Source organism: Hetaerina americana, unplaced genomic scaffold (assembly GCF_022747635.1).
Source record: "Hetaerina americana unplaced genomic scaffold, ioHetAmer1.1.p SCAF_13, whole genome shotgun sequence".
Classification (NCBI taxonomy): Eukaryota; Metazoa; Arthropoda; class Insecta; order Odonata; family Calopterygidae; genus Hetaerina; species Hetaerina americana.
The window spans coordinates 3,322,822-3,346,136 of NW_027286403.1; the positions used below are offsets into that span (position 1 = coordinate 3,322,822).

General features: G+C 35.5%; 1 protein-coding gene across 1 annotated transcript in view; it reads left to right on the forward strand.

Annotated features, from left to right (window-relative positions):
• mask (multiple ankyrin repeats single KH domain) overlaps positions 1-23,315 on the forward strand; it is a 106,104-nt gene that overhangs the window by 28,865 nt on the left and 53,924 nt on the right. Inside the window, exons 9-16 of the mRNA XM_071583301.1 lie at positions 17,147-17,336; positions 19,217-19,391; positions 19,666-19,792; positions 19,884-20,099; positions 20,344-20,617; positions 22,481-22,584; positions 22,693-22,815; positions 22,955-23,165. Coding sequence (XP_071439402.1) covers positions 17,147-17,336; positions 19,217-19,391; positions 19,666-19,792; positions 19,884-20,099; positions 20,344-20,617; positions 22,481-22,584; positions 22,693-22,815; positions 22,955-23,165 — 1,420 coding nt within the window. The remainder of the gene's footprint in view (positions 1-17,146; positions 17,337-19,216; positions 19,392-19,665; positions 19,793-19,883; positions 20,100-20,343; positions 20,618-22,480; positions 22,585-22,692; positions 22,816-22,954; positions 23,166-23,315) is intronic.

Genomic DNA, 23,315 nt, shown 5'->3' on the forward strand with positions numbered 1-23,315 from the left:
AAATGTTTTTGGAACTGGTCTGTTGTGGTAATTTTAGTGAATCATACATTTGCGGTACATTATTAAAGGATAGGGAGGTCATTCATTATCTTCCTCGGGAGTTTGGGTTGTTGATATTATCCTGTTGCAGTGCTCTTCAGTTTGTGCTTATAGTGAGTGTTAGCAGAAGTATAGCCAAACTTTCTTTACTGATTTTTTATCTGTTAACTTCAGATTTGATTTGTAATACAAGTATTCAGTTTTTCTGTCAAAGCTTTTTAGTACAGCTCCATTTAATGTACATTTAGGTCTGAGGTAGCTTAAAATCTTATTCATTTATCAATGTTGGCAGTTTACCATTAATGGTTCAATGGCATCACTATCAGCACTTGTTGACCTTGACAATGACAAATATTGTGGCAACACAACTTCCTTTTTTGATAGCACTGCATTTGGAAAAAGGATGTTATGTTGCCACACTACAAGACTGCCATAGCCAACCACTATTCTCAGTGAAGTTGTCTGCATATGATATGAAATATTTGGCAATTTTTTAGTTCTGAATTTTGTATGTGGTTGCCATGCATTTCCTCTGTGTGATCATTTATTAGTACCTATGGACAGTCTCTTGCTATCTTTCATTTTCTTGTCACATAATTTTCTGAATCCCCCTTTCCATGTTGTGGAAAGAGATGGGCCTTAGTGGTCTTTTTAAGTTTTGATGGTTAGCTAGTTATACAGAACTGACAACAGAAACCTCAATGTTCACTGTCTCAAGCATCCAAGGAAATAAGAAAATTTGGAAATGGAAAGGAAATATCACTTACATCAATTAATAAAATTTTACTTTCAAAATGTTATAAGTTTTAATGCTCTTGCATTGTTGTCCCTTTTAAATGATAATTTACTACCGTTGAAGCTCAGTATAATAAGAGTTCTATCTCCACAAAATTACTAAATATATTGAGCTTGCATTATTACCAATGTTGATTTAATACGCACACTTAAGCTAATCTATATTACTCTTCAGGATATTATGGCCATCAAATGTGGGAATTTTAAGTCAGGTGTAAGGATATCAAATGGAAAACTGTTTTTAATAATTTATTATTCATTAAATGACTTCGCAAGATTTTTATCTTATGCCTTGCCATATTTTAGTAATATGTATATTACTTTTTGGTGGTTTATTACTAGTTAATGTTTGAACAGCGTCATTGGCTAAAGATTACACATCACTACTTGAAGTGGATTGAGAATTTCATCTACTAAAGCAAAGGCTAAATTTTAATATAGGTCTGTTTTAACTGGAAGACTCAAGTTGAGGTGTTCATATGTGCAGTTTTATTTCCAGTGCAAAATTTACCGTTACATTAGCTAGCATACCCTTTATAGAAAAGACATGGAAAACTTGTATTAGCGTGTGAACAAACTGCAGAACTAATAGGCTTACATGGTTCAATTAAAAAGCCCATGACGTTTCCATTGTTTGTCCATGCTGGCCATCCTTTCATATATTCATGGTTACTGCCCTCTGGTAGAGAGCAGTAACTACCTATTAGGAATTACCTATTGAATGTCATCTGCCAACCAGCATTGACGAAAAATTACAGGCATAAACATTGAAAGAAATCATTGCGTCTTTCTTTGCTGCCAAGCTCCTTTGATTGGAACTGTATGAACAGTGGTTCACAGAATGTTTGTTTGTGTTTGAACATGTCTATAATCCTTGACATCCACCACTTCATTGGCACATTATTTGGCGAGTGTTCAGTGGGAAAGGAAGCTCTATAACACTTCTATTTCCTTAACATGAACAATATTCACATTATTTATATAAATATCCTCTTCGGATATGGGCCAGACGTTGGCAACCGAAGCATGTTTTCTCTGGTTCAAGTTAGGGCGATCAGAACATTTCGTCCATCAAGGCGCCCAAATATACTGATGATACATGTGATAATAGTGTCTTGCCGCTGTTATAGGCTGACAAAATTAATTGAAAAGGATAGATTATATGATGTTGAGCATTTTAATTCATATCCCTTTGCCAAAAATGATGGTGGCATAGACCCACTGATATACTGCTCTGCAGAGAGTTAATAAACCACCAGAAAATTGCATTTGCCCATAAATTACGAACAATAGCCTGAGATTTAAAAAAAATTGTGCTTGGCCAGGAAATAAAGGTGGAGATTTCCATGCTTGTGTAGTTATTGGTTCTCTTAGATCACTTGTACCATCAAACTATGTACTATCGATCAATGTGGGTACCATGATTAGGTCTTGCTAATACCTATAACTTTTACGTGTAAATCTTAGGAGAAACTGTACCTTGGACATTACTTGCCATATTATAATTCTTGCTACGTGCATTACTAATTAAATCAAACTTCAAATGTATTGTCATAGCAATCTGGTAATTACTATATTGCATATTTTGTTCATACAAGATATCTAACAAATAAAACAAATAAATGAACATTTCTGTTAGTCATTTTAAAACAGTTAAATGCTGAGGAAAATGCAGTAAACCTTACATTTTTGATGGGATCAGTGGAATAGTTGAATAAAATAAAATTTTATTTAAAATGGTGCACTGAAAGTGAATTTTGATGCTTGGTAAATTAGATATCTCCAAGCATTATTTTAAATTTAAAACATTTAAAGAATACCATTTTTGTTTCTATAGCCAGATGCAATGGCTATTCATAAAACTTTCCTCATAATGAAGCAGTTCAACATATCTTAGGATGCATGGGATCTGTATTAAATTTAGATAAAATTTCATTTATCATTACTTAAGCGCTAAGTATTTCCACGACAGCATTATTTGATTGATAATAAACCAACAAGAAAGGGAAAAAGGCAGATTTTATTACTGCATAGCCATCTTCAACCTCAGCATGATCATGGTCATATGTGATTGCTAATAAATTTTTTTTATTGTTAATTTTTTGTTTAATATAATAGCATTCAATTTTAAAATCCCTACAATATGTTTTGCATTTGCACTTTTCTGTTATGCGTAGATTAACATGTTAAGTTTCCTTTTTCTAGGAAACGCCTTATATTGTCATTACCTTTCACAGAATTTTCAGCTTGTGCCTATTCTCAGTGTGTTTGTATTATCTTTCAACCAATAGAAATTAATATTTCATATCGAAATGGTAAATTTGTTTCTGATTGCTTGAAGGAGGGTGGGTTTTTTGCTCTTTCTATCATCAGAAATTTTATCTTTATTTACCTACCTTCACATTACCACAGCATAGAACCACATCTCACTCTTTTGAAGTGTTGTGCCAGGTGATCATTTTTCATTTACTGCAATGGGTGAACATTTTTGTAGACACTTCTAATACAGGCCTGTTTAATTGGAATTGAATATTTGGTCTAGAGGCAGATTTTTTCTTTATTACCTCTTTAGACTGGGCACAAAATATATTAGGTAGATGATTCTATATTAGTACTTTGTCATTCTCCAACAGCATCCTCTTTATTGATCCCATATTTTTAAAACAGCTCCAATCACCCTGACAATGCACAAAAATATCCTTTGATTCTGTAGGAATCATGGAAAACTTTACTTTTTTTTGCCAGAGTAGGACCTGAAACAATAATTCCATCAGCTTGTGTTTGGTCAAACCGTGATGGAGTGCATTGTCAAGATTTTCCAAGGTTGATTTTTTCATTGACTCTCTTTTAATTACCCACCAGTGACACTGTATAATTGTAAGGGAATTTTAGGTATGAGTAATGAACTGTTTTTTACTCAGATCCCGAATTCTAGGCTAGCTTTTTTTTGCTGCTTCACCTTAATCTAAACGATGAATAACAGTTCCTGTGTTATTCCTAGGACTGAAAAGTTTCTTTTCTTAGCCATTTTCTACTGTCTCAACATTACAAAAATATACAGTAGACAACTTTTTGATGCAACCTCTCATCCAAGTGATGAAGTCTGCAGGAAAGAATGAACTATGTGATCTGTTTTCACCATAAAGAAAAAATTCAAAATGGTTCTATATGTTCAGGCATTGCGAATAGTAAAGATGAGTGCAAGATATTCCACAGTCTGTATAGCCAGTTCCCCTATTTTCTGGAGACATGTGCTTTGGAAAGGAGCACTCTGTTTGGGGAGGTGGTAGAATATGCCGCATTCTCTTTAAGAGCAAATTTCTGACTCTTTTCTAGCCCAGGCAGATATTCGATTATGTACTGTCCTTCTCATATGTGGACCAAAAATGTACCCCATCACCCCCAACTCCACTAACACCACGATACACAAAACTGATGGGCAATGGATTGATAATCTACTAAATAATTCAAACCTGCATAATTGGAGTTTCCTGTATGTTCATCCAATGCTTATAGTTTTTTTCAGTTCATAACTATAATCTGTGCTTCATACAAATACCTGTCAAACATAATTTTAAAAAAGTTAGGTTTAAAGTGCCACATTTCATGGCACAAGAAACTTTGAATTTTCGGATTACAATATCACGTAAAATACTTGGATAAGACAGGAAAAGATCAAAGTAGTTTTATGTAAAGCCATGCAAAGAGAAAATGGAATTGTTGCATTAACAAGTTAGCAACTGTATCAATTCTATTCATTGTTGAATCCTACAACTTCATCATCTCTGTTGGAAAAGTCTACAGTTTTCACTGGGGTTTTCACTTCCCTCATACACAACGCCATCTTCACTTCTATTTGGCACATTAGTAATTCCACACATTTTGGTAGTCCCACTTTTTATTTTCTGCCAGGACGTTTACGACGTATCACCAACTCTCTAAACATATGCCACCAGGGACATGCTCACAAAACAATTCTCTTAATGGATTTCTTTGCACCATGACATTGCCAAAAGTGAAAATGCATTGCTGTATGACAAACTTCTCACTTAGATGGCATGAGGTTGTTCTAATTTTAACTTTTTATGCAATGCTTAGTTTTCTTACTATGTTGACATTATCAACATTTTATCAAAGGCAACCATTTTCTATGCCTTCAGCACACTTGCATACTATGAGGGGCAGTCAAATGAAAACCTAACATAAAATTACAGCAGACCCGTCCACACACCAACAAGGACATGACCCAACAACTTCCTGCACCTGAGAGTTGTCACTATGTAGTTCTGATAGCACCACCGTGGCAGTATTGATATTCAACAGCGGTGTCACCATCTTTTGCGTGGTTTGTGTGTTACTCTGGTTGTTCAGTTTTCATTTGGTTGCCCCTTTTACTAAGGTTGAGTTCCTGTAAACTCTTGAGTTTATCAGGAGAGATGCAATGTATTAGCAGTAGGGCGACATCCCCATTAGCCTAATGCATGTAAGACTCACGGTAGCAGCTCATTCAACTAAACACACTTCACTGTGTACATTTACGATTGATTTGGGAATGTTCTGAAGAGGCTTTTTCAAGGAAATATTTGAACTCTCTTATTTATTATTGCCTAAAAACATTGATATTTTCAACTTATATAATAAAGGTAGCCTGTTGAAATGAAATAAGTAACTTATTAATTCCACACACTCTTTATTTAGAATATGACTTAGATTATGACATTCATCATCATCATTCGGTATGTCAAACCTAGGTCATGTTCTGCATAAAGTGTGTGTGGAATCCCTTAGTTACTTATATCGTTTCAATATGTTGTGTGAAGTCCATAAAGTTAAGCCAGAGACAACAAATAAAGGTAACCGTTTTCTATCTATGCCTTATGCAGAAAATTATACTAAATAGTAAGTATTTTTTCCAGAAAATCAGCTTGCGTCTTAGGTTGAAGTTATATCTGTATACCCTCGGCCCCAAGGCTGATTTTAGAGCACCTTTTGGAGTGGAAAAAGTTTATCTTATGGGCCAGGAAATGCGGTGTGTCAAAGGCCTTCTGCCTATCAAAATACTGTGTTCAATCATATTTCCTCTGCACCAGTGATAAGTGTGTCATTTTGGTTTTTCTTCATACTCTGTGGTAAACAATATTACTTCAACGGAATTTTCGTAAGATGTTCACAACTTCACAAGTCCAGATAACTTTTTTTAATACTTCTTTTTTTTAAATACCACCTGCAAAGAAAGTTAACTCTGTACTTTTTGTTATTTCTGATTTTCATTGCCTTCAAAATTTTTGCACCACAACTGAAGAAGTAGAGAGTAATCTAGAAGTAAATAATATGGGAAAACAAGAGGTTTAGCTGGGAGGAAGGAATTCAAAGTTCTAGGCATAGGTAAAATTCTTAGGGACCATCCAAAACCTATCTCTAATTGATGCACTATCCGTGATGAAGATAATGAAAATTTGAGTGTGTTAAAAATTTGCAAAGTTATAGGGAGAGAGATTCTGTCCCAGAAAGTTAGTCAGCAAAAATACTACACATAATAATAATAATGTAATAGGCAGGACTTATGCATCTTACCCGTTTTAGCATATGTGAAGAAAACATAAGGTTATTAATGTGAGTACTCACGTTTTTTTGGGCATTAAAGTGTATTGGCCATTGTCAAAGTTTTTTCCTATGCTGCAGTAATTAATGCTTTTTCAGAACTAGATTCTCTATGTGTACACTAGAGTTACGAGAAGATGAATGAAGTCTATGGTCCAGGCACCTCACAGAAAGATTATTTTATTCCAGAAAAATGAATTCGGGGATTGATGGTGGCAGGAAGCATTTGAGTATTATGACCAGGGACATCTCCGTTGTCATCTACAAATTTTTCTGTGATGATACTTGATAAGAGAGATTCAAAGCATTGAAATGTTTAAATAGTGTAAAATTATTGAGTTTTGCTGCTACATTGCAAGTGCGTTAAATATTCTGATTATGGAGATAAACAAAAATAGAACATTCCTAACGAAATTCTCTTTTAGGTGTTTCTAAATTTTAAGTTAACCGTCCCACTTATTCAAATATGATGGTCATATTTCCTAGCTCATAAAACACACCAGCACTGAAGATATGCTGTAATTTGGAAAATATTTGAATCAGATAGAAATTTATAAAAATATTTTAATGTTAACACTTAATACAAAGAAAATGGAATGGTTATATTAAAAAATTAGCGGCTATGTAAACAGTTATTCCTCATAAATCCTGGAAATTCATCATCACTGCTGTGAAGCCATTTCCACATTTCCCATACACTTGTCATCTTCTTTTCCATCTAGCATTGCTAATTTCACCGTATTAAAGAGACTTAATGATAGTCTCACTTTTATTTTCCTGTCAGTGCTTTTTCAACAAGTCACAGATACTAGAAAATGAGAGGCTTTTCATTCTTTGCATCTGTGTGACATCATCAGTTTTTGTAACCTATTGTTTGCATTCAAGTGGCAGTTTTTGTGATATGACAGTAGTGTTTTAATATGAACTGAAGAGATTACTCATTATCTTTATAATGGTGGAGGTGGACAATTTAGCATTTAAGTTGCGAATTGATTTCAAGTCCAATTTTGGTTGGCAGGAGTCCCTCTAGGTGAGGAATGGAATAGTGTCCGAGTGTGTTTGTGGTGAGTCAGAAGCGGTTCCCGAGATATGACATTGGAGTGGGTAACTTCTACTTTGCCCAAATTACTTAAAGATTTTCCAGCAAAGTGCATTTTTGATGCTGATAAAATTGGTATTTTTTTCACTGCCTTTCAGAAAAGACTTAAATAATGATCACTTTGTTCTATGGTAGGTGAGATAATTCACTAAATTAGAAAGATGAAGTGTGTAACAACAGATAGATGTCATTTTCCACAATCGGTAAGGGATCAGAATAATATTTTCCGACCACGGTATGGGTAAAAATATTTGGGTCCAAATTAGTCTGATCTGGATTCACCCCCTGCCACATGCCCTAGTGGTGGCTTGCAGGGTACCAAAAATACAATTGTAAAAGTAAATTAGTGTTCTGCTGAAAAAGGAGCAATAATTTTATGCTTGCAATATTTGCTATTGGTAAATCTTATTTCTCATTGCTTCAAAAATTTGAAGAATTTTTTAGTGGAGTACACAGAAAATAAAAGGCTTGGATAATGAAAATCATATGAATGGACTGGACTGAGGCATTGGACAGGTGCTTTTCATGACAGAAATGCAAAACTGCTAGACAACAGCCCTGAACATGTGGCAGAGACAGAAAAAAAATTAGGATGCAATTCTGTTAGTTTATAGTTTGTTTAGCATAAAACTCATGAATTGGTGCTGTTGGTTTTTTGTAGTTCCGTGTGTGCTGATTTATAATTGATGAAATTGCCTTAATGACAAAAAATGACCAGACCAAAAATATAACTGTCAGCTGTGAGCATCAACTTTGGCGTTAGCTGTAATCCTCATTACTTTATTGTATCTTAAGTGCCTTTTCAGTGTCAGATCCATTAATCCAGAGGTATATTGTAAGATAGAATTATTTGGATGAATGGAAAATTAATTTTTTTAGATATTTTTAGTTTTCTAGAGTTTAGGGCTGTAAGTAGATAAGCAGTTCTAGATAGTCTGCCAATTTAGGGTGGCACTTGTTTTTCAAAATTTGAGAGATATTGGAATTCCTTTGCTAGAAATGATGGGCCTCATGAGGAAACATGTTTCAGTCTTTTAGTTGTGCGTGCAAGATAAAAATATCGCCGGAACAAGATGCGTACTTTGCGGGGTAATATAACCCATATGAAGGGTAAATAACTCAAGAACCCTTCTGGAGCCGAATTCATTTTGGTGAATTTTGATGTCTTCATAGAGAATCTGTCCCTCAATTTCCAGTAGGTGACATACCATGGCCAATGACACTTAAAAAGGTTGCGAACCGGCATGTATTTGCCTCCTTTGTTGTCAGCCACTTTAGACACTGCATACTGCTGTCAATCAACGTCATAAGCATTGATTAATAATGTTTGTCACTCTTAAATGTAAATTAATTATTTTCAGCAAATGATTTTATTTCAATTTTTATGGAATTATTAAATGGCGCTGTGCATTAGGGTCAACTGTAGCGTTATTATCCTTGTTCATCTTTGTTTTCAACTGTTGACATGGAAATATCTTCCATTAATTTGTGATATGGTGCTATTGAGCAAAGTCAGCGTACCAGTCTGTACAACATTGAACTGTCAAAATCATTCATGAACATCATTGGTCTGAAATGTCATCAGTTTTCAAAATTTCCCACTGTGCAAGAGCTGCTCTTGTGTTTAGTTTCATCTGTTGAGGATCAACCATGATTTCTGAAATGCTGCTATTAGTTTTCTGAAGAAACTACTTAAGTTAACAGTTTCAGGCTTAACTCTGTGGAATTCCTTCATGATGAGGGTAAAAAATAACAGAAACCTTAAACTTCCGCACACTTTTAATGTCATACGACCATGGTTTCGATGCTGCGCATTATCATCAGGTACAATGTAACGAAATTTTTTCAACTTATATAGTCAGGTGCCAAGGGGGAGTAAGGTAGGGGAAGTAAGGGAGAGGGGTAGTGTAGTTGCAGCACCCTTCCTTTACCCACTAATGAGTGCTGCAACTACACTACCCCTCCTCTCCCTTACTTACCTTAAAAAATTTCGTTATACTGTACCTGATGATGATGCACAGCATCGAAACCATGGTTGTAGGGCATTAAAAGTGTGTGGAAGTGTTAAGTTTCTATTATTTTTTACTCTCATCAAACTACTTAAGCTTTGGAGTATTAAAAAAGTTTCTGAAAAACATGAAAATTGTATGGTTAAAATAGGGAAATATTTTGACAACAAATGGGAAAATGTTTACAGCCATGGGAAAGGCCATCCATGGTGGCTACCAGTGCACCCCCTCAAATGAGATATGGATATGAAAATAAATTAGAGAAACTATTCAGCATATAGAATAAATAATCTAAAGATGAAGAGACAGAAATGTTAAGAAAATGGAGAACTGTAGCTCATTAAAAGTTGAGTAACTTTTATTATTCGACCAATGCATACTCCATTCATTTACATTGGGTGTTATTGATGCAAATATAAAGGGGAAGTTATTTTAAATATTTGAGAAAGAGTGACTCCCAAGAAAAGAGAGAGAATGAATTGAAGGCAGAATGAAAAAGGGAGAAGGACAAAATATCTGGCAAGAGCAAAGGAAGTTCAGTTTTCTTACAATGCAAACATTTTGGAGTGTCAAAATCATTCACCTTGACCAGGATCCCGGTCAAGGTGAATGATTTTTGCATTGCAATAGACATTAGCAGTTGACTCATTTAAAAGTGACTGTTGTGGCGTCTCCTGTCAGTTTCTTGGAATTTTGTTTTCTAGCTGTCCTTCTAGCAATTTTTTATTTTTTTTGCTTAGCCTCTGCTAATAAATAGCTAATAACTGACTGGTGGCAAATTAACATGCAGAATAGTGTGAAGCTCATGGAAGATAAGAAGTTTATTCAAGTGGAGGAATCATTCCGAAGTCTCTTAGTTACTGGGTATGGTAACAAGTAAGTCTTTGCAAGAGGATAAAAAAGCAAATAGGTTATGAAATATGCCACATTGAATCCTGAACTTCAAATTTTGTTTTCTGCTGGGCAGGTTGTAGCTTCTTGGTTAATTGATCCTCAATAAAACTATTTCTATGGGAATAGAACACAGTTGCAATTTTCATGTTTTAGTTACTCAAATTTAAACCAAGGTTTCACCAAATTGTGCCAGACTCAAAGTAATTTGGGTAGGGATTGCCTACATTCCATAACCAAATTACCCAGAGAATGAGAAAAGTTGTTGAAATCAAGATCTGTTTATTTTTGAATATGTGTAAAAATTGAGTATGGTTTATTCCATTATATGTGTCACAAGAAATTCACATCAAATGATGCAAATAACAACAGTAATTTCATTTCTTGAAAAGAAAATTATTTTGCTATATTGTATTTCATAACAGCATAAATCACTATGTAGACATTTTCATGCTTATTGCATGAAATGACACGTGTGTAGTGTGCGAGGAGATCTGGGGCAATATTGGAGGGAATAAGCTTTGGGATGGAACCTCCTTAGCATCGGCTTCTGCAATATGTCACACTTGTAATGTCATGGGAATATGTGGGCAAACTAACAAAAAATTAGGATTTATTAGAGGAGTACTGGGTAAATGTGTTGAAAAGGTTAAAGAGAAAGGTTATCTTTCGCTGGTTAGGCCACATTTAGAATATGCTCTATGTTATGGGATCCTCGTGAAGTTGGATTGATTGCCGAATTATATCACATGCAGTAAAGAGGAGCTAGATTTGTGAAACATTATGATAAACTTAGTATCATTTTCAAAATATTAGAGGAACTAGGCTAGGAAGCACTCACAGAGTGAAGGTTAAATAACAGATTAAATCTCTTGCATAAATTGGAAGGATATGTCTTAAGCAATGGTGTTGAAATGTATTATTACGCTAATTATACTAAGGTAGGCAAGATCATGTCAATAAAATTAGAGAGATTTAGTTTAGAACAGATGTCATTTTATCCACGAACGATAAGGTGTCAGAATAACATTATCTAACGGCAGTAGGGGTAAAAATATTTGGGTCAAAATTAGTCTTCTGCATATTCTCCCCCTGCCACTCACACTAGCGGTGGCTTGCATGGTACTAAAAAATACAAATACACTGACAAGCTAGGATCAGTTTGAATGAAGACATTAAAATACACAAAAATAGTTTATAGGGGTTCAAATAGACTTTACCCTCTTGATGGTTGTATTACCCCACAATTCAGACACATTGTTTTGCCTACGCTTTGACCCTTACATCTATGATGGCTCAGACTCCTAAAAGACTCCAACATAAGTGTTTTCTCGCCAAATTGATCATATTTAGTGTATTAATTCCATTGTTTCTCAGATTTTGAAAAATAGCTCCATCCTACTGCCACACGAAGATATGCTAATTCCAGGACAATTTTGGGCATAAATTTGAAAACAGTTTTTCTCAGCTCTGTTCATGATCAAGTGTCCTTTAAGGCTTAGTTCCAATAATCGAGTCGTGTTATCATTCCTAAGCTTAGTAAACAAGTTATGGTTTCATCTTCAGGGAGAAAAAAGTGTATTCCAGATTGAACATTTGTGGGGCTGATAGATAGATGCTTTGGTGTTACAAATTTGGTAATTTATTTTCTATGAAGCTAGTCAGGTGTGAATTCTCACATGGTGTAAAAATATAAAAAATGAACCCCATTTCTAGGTTTAAGTCGAACAAAGTAGTTAAAAACTTTTAATAATAATTATTGGGAGCCAGCAACTTGGCAAAGCATCATATTATAATTTCTTGTAATATATTTTTCCTTCTGATGACCTTCTCAGTGAAGCAATTAATCAAAATGGCATTTCAGGAAAACCTCGTAAAAAGTAACTGCCAGCATTTGGCAAAGCATGGTTTACATTCAAAATCAATGTGAATTGGAATTATATTGTGTGAAGGAAGCTTTACTGTACATCCTTACTTTCAGACATTTCATGTGTTAAATTATTTTGGTGTATCAAATGGAGTGACACTGGTCCAAGTTAGCATATCCCTTCTCTGACGCATTTTCTGAAATAATGCCTGAATAGTAGCATATGGGGAGATTGGGTTGATACAGTGGCTAGTGATAGGCTTCCCACCAAGAGGGCTTGGGTTTGTACCCCCACAGTTTTAGAATTTTTCTGTGATATCCCAATCCCTATTTGAGTTGTTTTGTTTAAATTACCTCCAGTGGCATATGCTGTCTGTTGGATGGGATGTTAAATTCTGGATCCTATGGCCTTTTTCTTTAAGAACTTGCTGATGCCAATTTTCCCTAAGTAGTCTGGTGTGCAATCATTCCCTGCCACACACCCTAGCAGTGGCTTGCAGAGAATTGTGTATGTATGCACATACAGGTATCCCTGTATGTCACTTACCCTGGAAAACTGATTGAAGTCACTAGCTGAAAATGAGAGGCTATTGATATCCCTCCTGCCATTTACCTCCGTGGTAAATTATTTTCCATGTCAAGTTAAATTTATTGTTAGCTGATCAATCAGATTGATGGTTGCTTTTAGTTTTGTCTGTCCAATACTATGATTATACCTATTCCTTAAATTTCAACTATGCCAAGTATACCAAATGTCAGCCATATTGTAAAGAGAATCACTTCATTATTTATATTTTCTTATGCATATTGTGAGTACCATTATGCTTGCCTGAAAACTTGTCTTGGAATTTACTGTAATATAACACAGTGGCTGTAGTGATCCATAAAGAAGGAAACATATTGAAGCTAAAACGTGTTAAATAGGCTCATAAGGGCGTATTTCATACCAGATAAATAAAGTCATTTAATGCCACAAATTAAAAAGCATATTTAATCCAATTTTCTTATCTTCATCATTGCGCATAGTCCTAACTCTGTATGCAATAGTATTGTGACTTGGTAGCCCAGGGTCATAAATGCTGCATTTGTCCTTCCTAATATGTTAGGAAGTATTCTCTTGAGCTGCCAAGACCCTTTTGGGATTAAAATTAATGCTGTCAGGACCAAATGATTTTAATTAGTCCAGCATAGCATGAGAGGCTTCTCATAAATTGTTGAACATCACTCTCTGTGCTAGCATCATGGGTAAAATCCTCACAGTAATCCTGTCTTTGAATTGTAAGAAGCTCCTAAGCATATTTTTCCAGATCCAGGAAAAATAGTGTTAAGTTGAACATTGATTAGTATAAAGAAACACTTATTTACTTGGGATTCACTAGTTCAACTTGAGCAACCTCATAGGGTGGCCCATTACACTAGGCACAGGGTTAAATACCTTGTATTTTAGATCATTCCAGAAACAAATTGCCACCACACCCTGTAGAGATGATACCAAAATCTAATAAATGTGGGCTTTTCGCATTTTGATTTTGTTCATGTTTTCTCTCAAATTATGCTTCAGCTTTTCATTTTTTAAATGAGAAATAATATTATATGGTCCTGCAATCGGAGAATATTTTTAAAAAGTAACAATGCATAAGAAATTATCTATTTTCTGCCCAATAATTCTTGTTCATTTTAGCTCCTAAATACAAGTGCATACATGAGTAAATCTGGTAGAAGAACACAAAAATAAGAATTAAAATGGATGTAAATAACATAGGCAATTTATTTTTACCAAGATGCATTGTGCAATTCATCAACATTGTGAGAGAATAAACCTTTAGAAGCAAATATTTTAAAAATAAATGACAAATTTAAATATAAAATAAATTATTGTACAGTAGCAACAGTATTGCCATGTGAATTAGTAAATCAATGATAAACAATTAATCTCAAGTAATACATGTCTGCAAATATTTTCATTACCAGTATTTGTATTTGAGACCTTCATTAATGTGAGTTGCAACTGAGTTTAATAAGAGCAACTTAAATAATAAAAATGAAATTAAGTAAAAACAAGCACTCTTATTAATATGTGGGTCGTTCAATAGGGCCTTAGGAAAATATAGAAAAACTAATTATTTTAGGATTTTTTTATTTTTCGACGTAATCTCCTTTAGCTACATACATGTTTCCCAGCACATTATCAACTTTTATTAACCTAAAAATTGCGGTTTCGGAAGGTCCTTAAAACATGCATTTGTGTCAGCAATGACCTCATTTGACATGAACTGTTTTCTGCTGAGCTATTATTGGGAAAGTTGGGAAATAAGAAAAGTCACTGGGGGCCAAATCTTGTGAATGCCTTGGAGTTTGTAACAATTGGAATGTTAACTCCATAGTTTTCGATGGTTTTTCTTGATTTCTTCAATCGATGAAGCAATAGTGATGAATAAAACTCTCCAATAATTGTTTGTTCTTTTTGCAAGTAAGCAATGTTGATGATTCCATGTGCATTCCAAAAACAGTGTCCATGACCTTGTCTGGCAATTACACAGTCTTCACCTTATTTGGGGTCGAATTGACTTTAGAAATCCACTCTTTTGACTGCTCCTTTTTCTCTGGAGTGTATTATTTAATCCATGTTTTGCCTACATTAATGTATTGATGCAGAAACTTGTTAGAAATGCAATAGAAAAGTGCCAAACTGGCCTCTGAATTGACCTCACATTGTTTATTCTTCTATGGGAGCAAGCAAGGCAACCATCTTGATAAGATATTAATCTCACTCAATTTTTTGTGCAAAATTGAAAACGCTATACTACCTCCTGTCCTCAGCTATTTTGCTAACATCGATTTGTCGATCATTCAAAAATTTATTGTGGATTTAATTTATCTTTTTGAAGGAAGTCACTTTCCCTTGACATCCCGAACAGTATTCATCCCTTTGTGGATGTATGGCTGTGTTTGAATTCATTGACCCAATTGTGAGCAGTGAGAAATGCAGGAGCAGATGTGCTATGAACTTCGTCCGACTCAGCTTTGCTTTCTTTCGGTGTTAAACCTTTGAAATAGAAGTGTGTAATCATTGCTTGAAACTTTTTTCCATTATTCTAAATTAACAAAAGTTCATTGCTTCACTTGACCATGAAAAAGAAACCACATGATGGGTATAGCTGAAACTGTGATAGCAGTATAGTGAGAAATGAGGGCCTTTTCCAATACTACGGAGGCCATCTCTAGGATTTTTTGAGTAGTTATTGAACAACCCACATAGCTAACCAATAGTCTTTCAGAGCTGAAGTGAACTGTACTCCTACCAATCAAAAACAATAACATAATATTGATTACAGTACCATTAGCCATTTCCTTGACAATGAATAGCCAGTGTTTGCTATTGGCACATAGTGGCAATTGTCAGTTGTCTGTGTAGCTGTCCTACCATTCCCTAGTAGAGTCGTAGAAGTAATTATCATAGGCAACTATATAGCTAAGGTCATGTGTGCCAATTTAGAGGGTTAGCCAATTTGTTGGAGGTGAGATTTTTAGAAAATGAGGGAAGAATGGGTGGATAGAGGAACATTATGTGTAGCACATTAGCCCACTTTTTGACAAAATGCACCAAGGGATCCACGGGTGAACATCCCATCTGATGAGTTAACTGCTCCACTTGATGTGTTTTTGCCTAGCGCCCAAGTAGTTGTTGGTTTTCCACCGAATATCTGCCACGGCTTAGATTTGAGCCCAACCAACTAATCAGGGTGGGTGTCCACGAGGCACTGTGTTAGCCCAGTCCCCATATCAAATCCATTTTTGAAGTTGTTTTTGCAAATAGCTAAAGGTTATATATAATGGAAATTGAGTAAATGTATTAGGTTTTGTAATTTTGAATAATGTGCTATGATAAAATTTTGGAAGAATCCTAAATTTGGGGATTTTCAAATCATCTGCTACATGACCACATCAAAACCATGTAAGATCCTTGCAGGATCTAATATGTAGAATGTCCTAAGGCATATTGTACGTCCCCAAAACTATGGATTGTGGCAGGCCTTTATAAATACGTAATTTTTTCATTTCCACAATCATATATTTTAACAATTAATTGATAACTATTCAGAATAAAATATGCATTGCATTGAGGTAATAAATGCAGAAAGACATGAGAAAAATGCCTCTGCATGAAATAGGGTTAGTTAAGTAAATGGAAAGTAGAAATAATGGCAAAAGTAAAAAGTTTCAAGAACTCGACGCTTTCAGGCTTCATTTCGTGGAATTGTTTGGTGTTCGTATTGAATGGGTTTGTAACTTTCCACAAACGTTATGGTACAATGCATTTCACTGACTTGTGGCTTCATCAGGTACAAGTTATACAAATAGCTGTTGAATATATACCCTTCGGACAGAGGAAAGGGTGGAAGAGTTTAAGGTGGGGGGGATCAGGTTTTTCAGGACTTCAAAGTCAGTGGTCATGGATTTTTCGGTTAAGGAAAGGAGAGGCAGAGGCTACGTTGTACCATAAAATAGTCCGTGGAAAATTACAAACTCGTTTAATATGGATTTCAAGAACTCCTTAGATATATCCAGAAGTACTCCACTGCTGGTGGATGAGGTGGATACCATATCTTTTTAATTAATGAGAAGGGAATGAATAATTCCGTAAATCTTCTGACGTCAAATTTGCTTCATTTTGTGTTCCCCAATAATTTTCAAAATCCTGTTGTAGTAGTCATCCTAGAAAATGTTCAGGTCTAATTTGTTATAATGAAATAATTGATTGTTATGTGTGATTTTCAATTAAAGTATTGGAAATGTTCAATGTCATTGTAATGTTTAATTAAATGGAATATTGTCTTGAAACAGGTGAATATGCCGACTGACAGCTTTGAGTCACCATTGACTTTGGCAGCCTGTGGTGGCCATGTTGATCTGGCTATGCTCCTAATTGAACGAGGGGCAAACATCGAAGAAGTTAATGATGAGGGATACACCCCGTTGATGGAAGCCGCTAGGGAAGGACATGAGGAGATGGTGGTATTACTCTTGAGCCAAGGTATTTTTTCCAGTTGAGTAAATAGTTGATAGTATTAGATCACTTTGAAAAAGTATATGTTTATAATGTAATGATAGAATGTTGTTAGTAAAAATGTTATAAATGCTATAATCGTTACTTGTGAGCTTCATATTGTGAGAACATATTGTTGTTTTAGTTGTTAAATTTATTTTTTTAAATATTTTCAGACTTTTTAATTTAGCAAAAATATAAGTAATAGAGCACATTGAGAAATGCTATGAGTAATAAATGTTAACTATAATTTTATAAACATTTTTCACTCATTCGTAATTTAACCTTGAATATGCTGTGGTACTTAATAATCACTATGTGAATATATTGAAAAAAATTATCAAATAATCACTGACTTCTAAAAACTTTTAGTATGTTAGCCATTTAAACTCTGGTGGTTGAGTCCCAGGGGAATATTAAATTCTAGCCAGAAGTATCTTCTTTAGAGTCTACAGACTCAGACCCACCACAATTACCTGAAAGGCTTAAAAATATTTAAGGTACGTACACTCATGTGGAAGAAAGCTTATAAAGGACAATGATTTAGAAAAAATTGTAAAAGTGATTGAGTACCAAGAAAAGCGTAATATAGGCACATATTTAACTCTTGAGGAAGGGAATCAATCAGGAAATGTGGATAGGCCTAAGAATTGTGATAGCAAGAGCAGTCATGGGAATGGTAAGGGTAGGAAATATAATAAGAATAGAGAAGAAATGGATTTCAGGAGAGATGATGAAAGAGAGAAGGAAATTGAAGCATAGAGGTGGGAAGAAGAATTATTGAGGAACTAAAAATGACACATTCAATTGAGAATCTGTAAGGCCCAAGGAAAAGTGGTTAGATGATGGATGCAAGGATATGACAATCTTTCATAAACAGGGAAATGCAGAGGTCCTATTGAAGAATGTAACATTGACATGAGGAAGAAGAGGAAAAAATATACGGGCTGTACGAAATAAGACAGGAGAATTAGGGTTTCAGAAAATGTGGAAGATTCGAGAATGATGGATTTGGAGGAAAATGGTCGAAATGGTACTCTATTGGCCGAAGAAGTATTTGTAAGAAGATGATAACGGATAAGAAGCAATAGGGTGACTAAAAGGTTAGTAAAGACTTACGTAAATATGGAATATAGTGCCTTAGGGATGCAAAACATGGAGACCAGAGGATGGACATAGTTAATAGGCATTTGTGATGTGGGTCTGGGGCAATTCTGGGGCAATAAGGAAAAAAGTTGGACAGAGGAAGGCCAGCAATGTAGTTTTAAATGAGATTGTAGACTAGAGGAAATTGCATGGTGACATTTAAAGAGGACAAAAATTGCAGGAGAGAATACTGGAAAGGTGCAATTGTAAGCATGAATGATGGGAGTATGGGAAGGGGACGGATAGTTAAGGCTTTTTAGATTCATTAGCAGAAAGTTGAAAGAAATGTATAAGGAAATGATGTAAACAGTTTTCCATAAAATAAGTCCAAGTAATAACAGAAGTAATATACAGGCAAAACAGGAACATGGAGGTTTGTTTTGAAACTTTTCTAACAGAAGTCAAATGAGTCTCTCTCATTTTTTATTGCTGGTAAGTGCAATATTGAGATGCTTAGTTCAGTTGGCATATTTTGAGGTCCTTCTGTCTTTGACTAATTTATAAGTGTCAAATTTCAGAATTATGCCGGATGGACTTTACTATAGACCACTAGTTTTTTTTATCTCTAGTATAAATGTTCCCACTCTTCATGTTGTCTGAACAATAATGAAATCTGCTCAGTAATTCACAGTGATAATAAATGTGCTGCTATAATTAAGTTAAAAAGTATAACCTTGCACCAAAATTGGAATTGATCATTTTAATGAATTTCACTATTTTAGGGGCTAATATCAATGCCCAGACGGAGGAGACGCAAGAAACAGCCCTGACCTTGGCATGTTGTGGAGGCTTCCTGGAAGTGGCTGACATTCTCATCAAGGCCGGTGGAGATATAGAACTAGGTGCATCAACTCCTCTAATGGAGGCTGCACAAGAAGGACATTTAGATCTCGTTAGGTATGCTAGAATAGCTAATGTCAATTTTACCATATTGTTGACAATATGATGCTGTGGGCCCAACATTTTTTGCTATAAAATTTTATTTAATAGTGTTTTTAGTGAGGGGACATCCTAATATCTTTTGCTCTATATAATATATTGTGCTGATAAGTCAAATATTTTGTCCAACTATCAGGATTCATTTTAGAAATAAAATTTAGGACTGTTGATGAGTTATTCAGGAAAGTGTTATCATAGTATTTTACATTTTAATGGTCTTTATTTATTCTAGGTATCTCCTGCAATCAAATGGTAATGTGCGAGCCCAGACACAGACTGGAGACACAGCGTTAACCTATGCCTGTGAAAATGGCCACACTGATGTGGCTGACCTCCTCCTAACGTATCAAGCTGATCTGGTATGTGTGCTTTTTATGGAATATTCAATAAAGCAGGATAATTTGTTCTTTAATTGTAATTCTAAAAAAATTTTTTTGCTTTCTTTTGTAGGAGCATGAATCTGAAGGGGGCCGAACACCGCTTATGAAAGCATGCCGGGCAGGTCATCTGTGCACGGTTCAATTTTTAATTTCAAAGGGAGCTGATGTCAACAAGCAAACAACCAACAATGATCACACACCACTGTCTCTTGCATGTGCTGGTGGCCATCTGGCAGTTGTAGAACTTCTCCTTGCCCACTCTGCAGATCCTTTCCACAAACTTAAGGTAAGGAGTTTTTGCCAATTGCATTGTCTTTTAATAAGGCATTATTTCCATCACTTGCCTGCATTAATTAAATCAATGTTACCGTTAGTTAGAATTGTATTTATAAAAATGTATGTATATTGGCTCTGAATAACAATAATGCCTCCCTTTTCATTTATGTAGTGATTATTTTCCCTTCTTAGAAAGAGATTTAACTATCATCACCTGCAGGCCCAATTAATGATGTGTTGTGCTTGTATTATAGGATAGTTCCACCATGCTAATAGAGGCATCCAAAGGAGGCCACACCAGTGTAGTGCAGCTCCTACTGGATTATCCCCATTCGATCATGATGACCCCTCCACCTGGAGTTGCATCACAACCTCAGGTCACTCAGCAGCAGAGTTCAATGCATGAAGTGCATGAAGCTGTAAGAGTGAATCAAAGGGATGAATCTCAGCTTGGTACGAGTTCTACTGCTGGTACAGTGGCATCTGGCACGCCCTCTGGGTCTTCGGCTGGTCCAAAGTCACCTGCTGGTATGTTTGTTGGCATGTGTAATTGTTCACTTGGAGAAATATTAGCTATCAGAGAGACGTTGATTTAGAGTGTTCATGTTTTGTAGTTGAAATTTTGAGTACTAAGGCTAGTGTTCACTCAAAATATGAGCAATAGCTCATGAGATAGCCGTGTAATCATGCCAACCATGGGTGGCTGATATGGAGTGAACTCTCGATCAGTATTATTACTATTCATGCTAAAGGATGCAGGATAAAGAACAGGTGATCAGAAATCAAGGATAACCAAAATAAGATGTACATATGGTCATGATATGAACTGATTCAATTTGTTCAATAAATCAAATAAGTTAAAAGAAATAAGTGACTGCAATTAGGAAACAAATAAAATCTCATTTTTTGTTTCTTGTGATTTATTTGAGTTTTTGAGAAATGGAAAGTACATTTTTTTTCATTTTTCAGCTATTTTTATAAGAGACGAGTCATAGTTTGACAAGAATGCAGAAATATTATCAAGTGGATAGCAGAATGTATTTTCCTAAGAAAGCTAAACCAATCACATAGCCTGGAAAAAACAAATGGCTTTTGAAGGAGCAATATTAACAAAGGATTGCTGATACAGACTTGCTTGTCATATTATATGCCGATTAAAATAAAGCGGTACAGATAGTTGATGACTTACTTGTTGTATAAGAGAACTATATATGTGACTGCCTCAAAGCAGAATATGGAGTTCTCATGGCTAATGGATGTGAGGCAAATGATAATGTGAAAGTATGGATAATGCAAGAATGTTTAACTTAAAACATTGAAAACTATTGGAAAATTTTGATTTTGTGAAATAAGCACTTTTAAGAAAGTCAAGATACGAGGGTCATCCGGAAAGTAGTACCCGTTCGTGAAATAAAGACACAAAAGTAAATATTAACAAACATAAAAAATTTTATTTGAAAGAGGATACTTTAAACTACTTCTCAACATAATCTCCAAGCAAATTAAGGCATTTGTCATAACGTGTGACAAGTTTCTGTATTCCTGCTGCATAGTCCTTCGCCGCCAGCTCATTGAGATACGCGAGGGACCCATCTTGCACAAATTTTTGCATAATGCAGATGGTGTTTAACAATTTCATGAACAATTGTTCGAGAAACATTGGGAAAATGCTCACAGATGTCATCAATTGTGACGCGCCGATCGTTCCTCACGAATTCGTCAACTGAGCTCACCAGTTGGTCTGTAATGACAGACGGTCTCCCCGAACGCTCATCGTCGTGTGTGTTCCCCCTCCCCATGTTGAAGTTGCGACACCACCGCCGAACAGACGACTCGTCCATTACATTGTCTCCATACACCTCCTTTAATTGGCGATGAATATCACATGGGCGAACGTTTCTTGCATTGAGGAATTTAATCACTGCCCTCACTTCACAACTGGCGGCGTTCTCAATTCTTTTAAACATTGTAAACAATCACAGAAACAACACAGGCAATGCTAGCGTCACGCAACTTGGCTCAGAGAAGGCAGACAAGCCACTGAAGCTATCTGACCTCGTCCAGCGGCTACTCGCGTCGTCAGCACTTCATGCGGCACGAACGGGTACTACTTTCCGGATGACCCTCGTATTTCAAACTTGTATTATTTAAAGGCATATCAAAGCTTCAAATCATTTAACCATCTTTATGATAACAATTTTATTAAAATTTTGAGCATTTAGTGAGTGAGAGTAGCACCGTTAATCCACATGCTGGATAGTTAGTTTACAGATTAACCAGAGTTTACTGTACATTTAATTTGATAGAAAGTCTTGTGTGTGCTTAGCTTGACATAATGAGCATGAATTACCATGTACATTCTATTCTGTTTTTTTCTAATTTAAATTGTAGGAAGGCTGGCAGATGCACTAGGGCAGAAGCAAAGTTCTCTAAAATCCCTCCTCAGGAAGGGTAGGACTATGAATGAGGGCAATGGAGGGAGTAGCGAACTAGGGGTATGTATACTTAGGAAGATATCTGTGGACTTATAGCAAAGATATCAATACTCTCAATCGAGTTAAGTGATTAATTTGAATAATACTTTTTTCATCGTGGATTTGCAGGATATTTCTCATGAGCATGGCTTGTCGGCTGTTGCTGTGGACATTGTTTTGGAGAAGGCTGGCCTGCAGCAGTTAGCAGAGGAGCAAATATTACAGAAACAGCAAATCCTGGAAGAACTTCAGGTATGATTGATTGATTTAAAAAAACTATAAAACTATATTTTTGGCTTCAAGTTTTTATTATAGCTGAAAGATAAAAGAATAAAGCAAGATATGAAAAAATAAAACGGTTGTTAAATTTAACATATTTTTTATTTTGCAGAGAGTGGAGAGGGAACTGCAGGAAAAAGTCCCAGTGGGACAACTAGGTTTGAGTGGATTAGGGAGGGGTGAAGCTTTAGGAGGTTCGAATTTGGCGACAGGTGTTCTACCTGCTTGTCCGCCTTTGGTGCCGATGAGTCAAATACAAAATACCGAAGTCAACCTTACATTAAATCCTGCACCACCCATGCCCCCTCTTACTCCCAGCCCAGGTGAGTTGCACTTGTGGGTAGTAGTAAGTCATTCCATAATTGTGGTTCTTCATATCCTCAGTTTGATGTTTGAACTTATAAATGCTTATATAGCTGCTAACATATTTGGACTAATATAATGTGATGGTTGTTGTCATTTTCTGCTGTAAG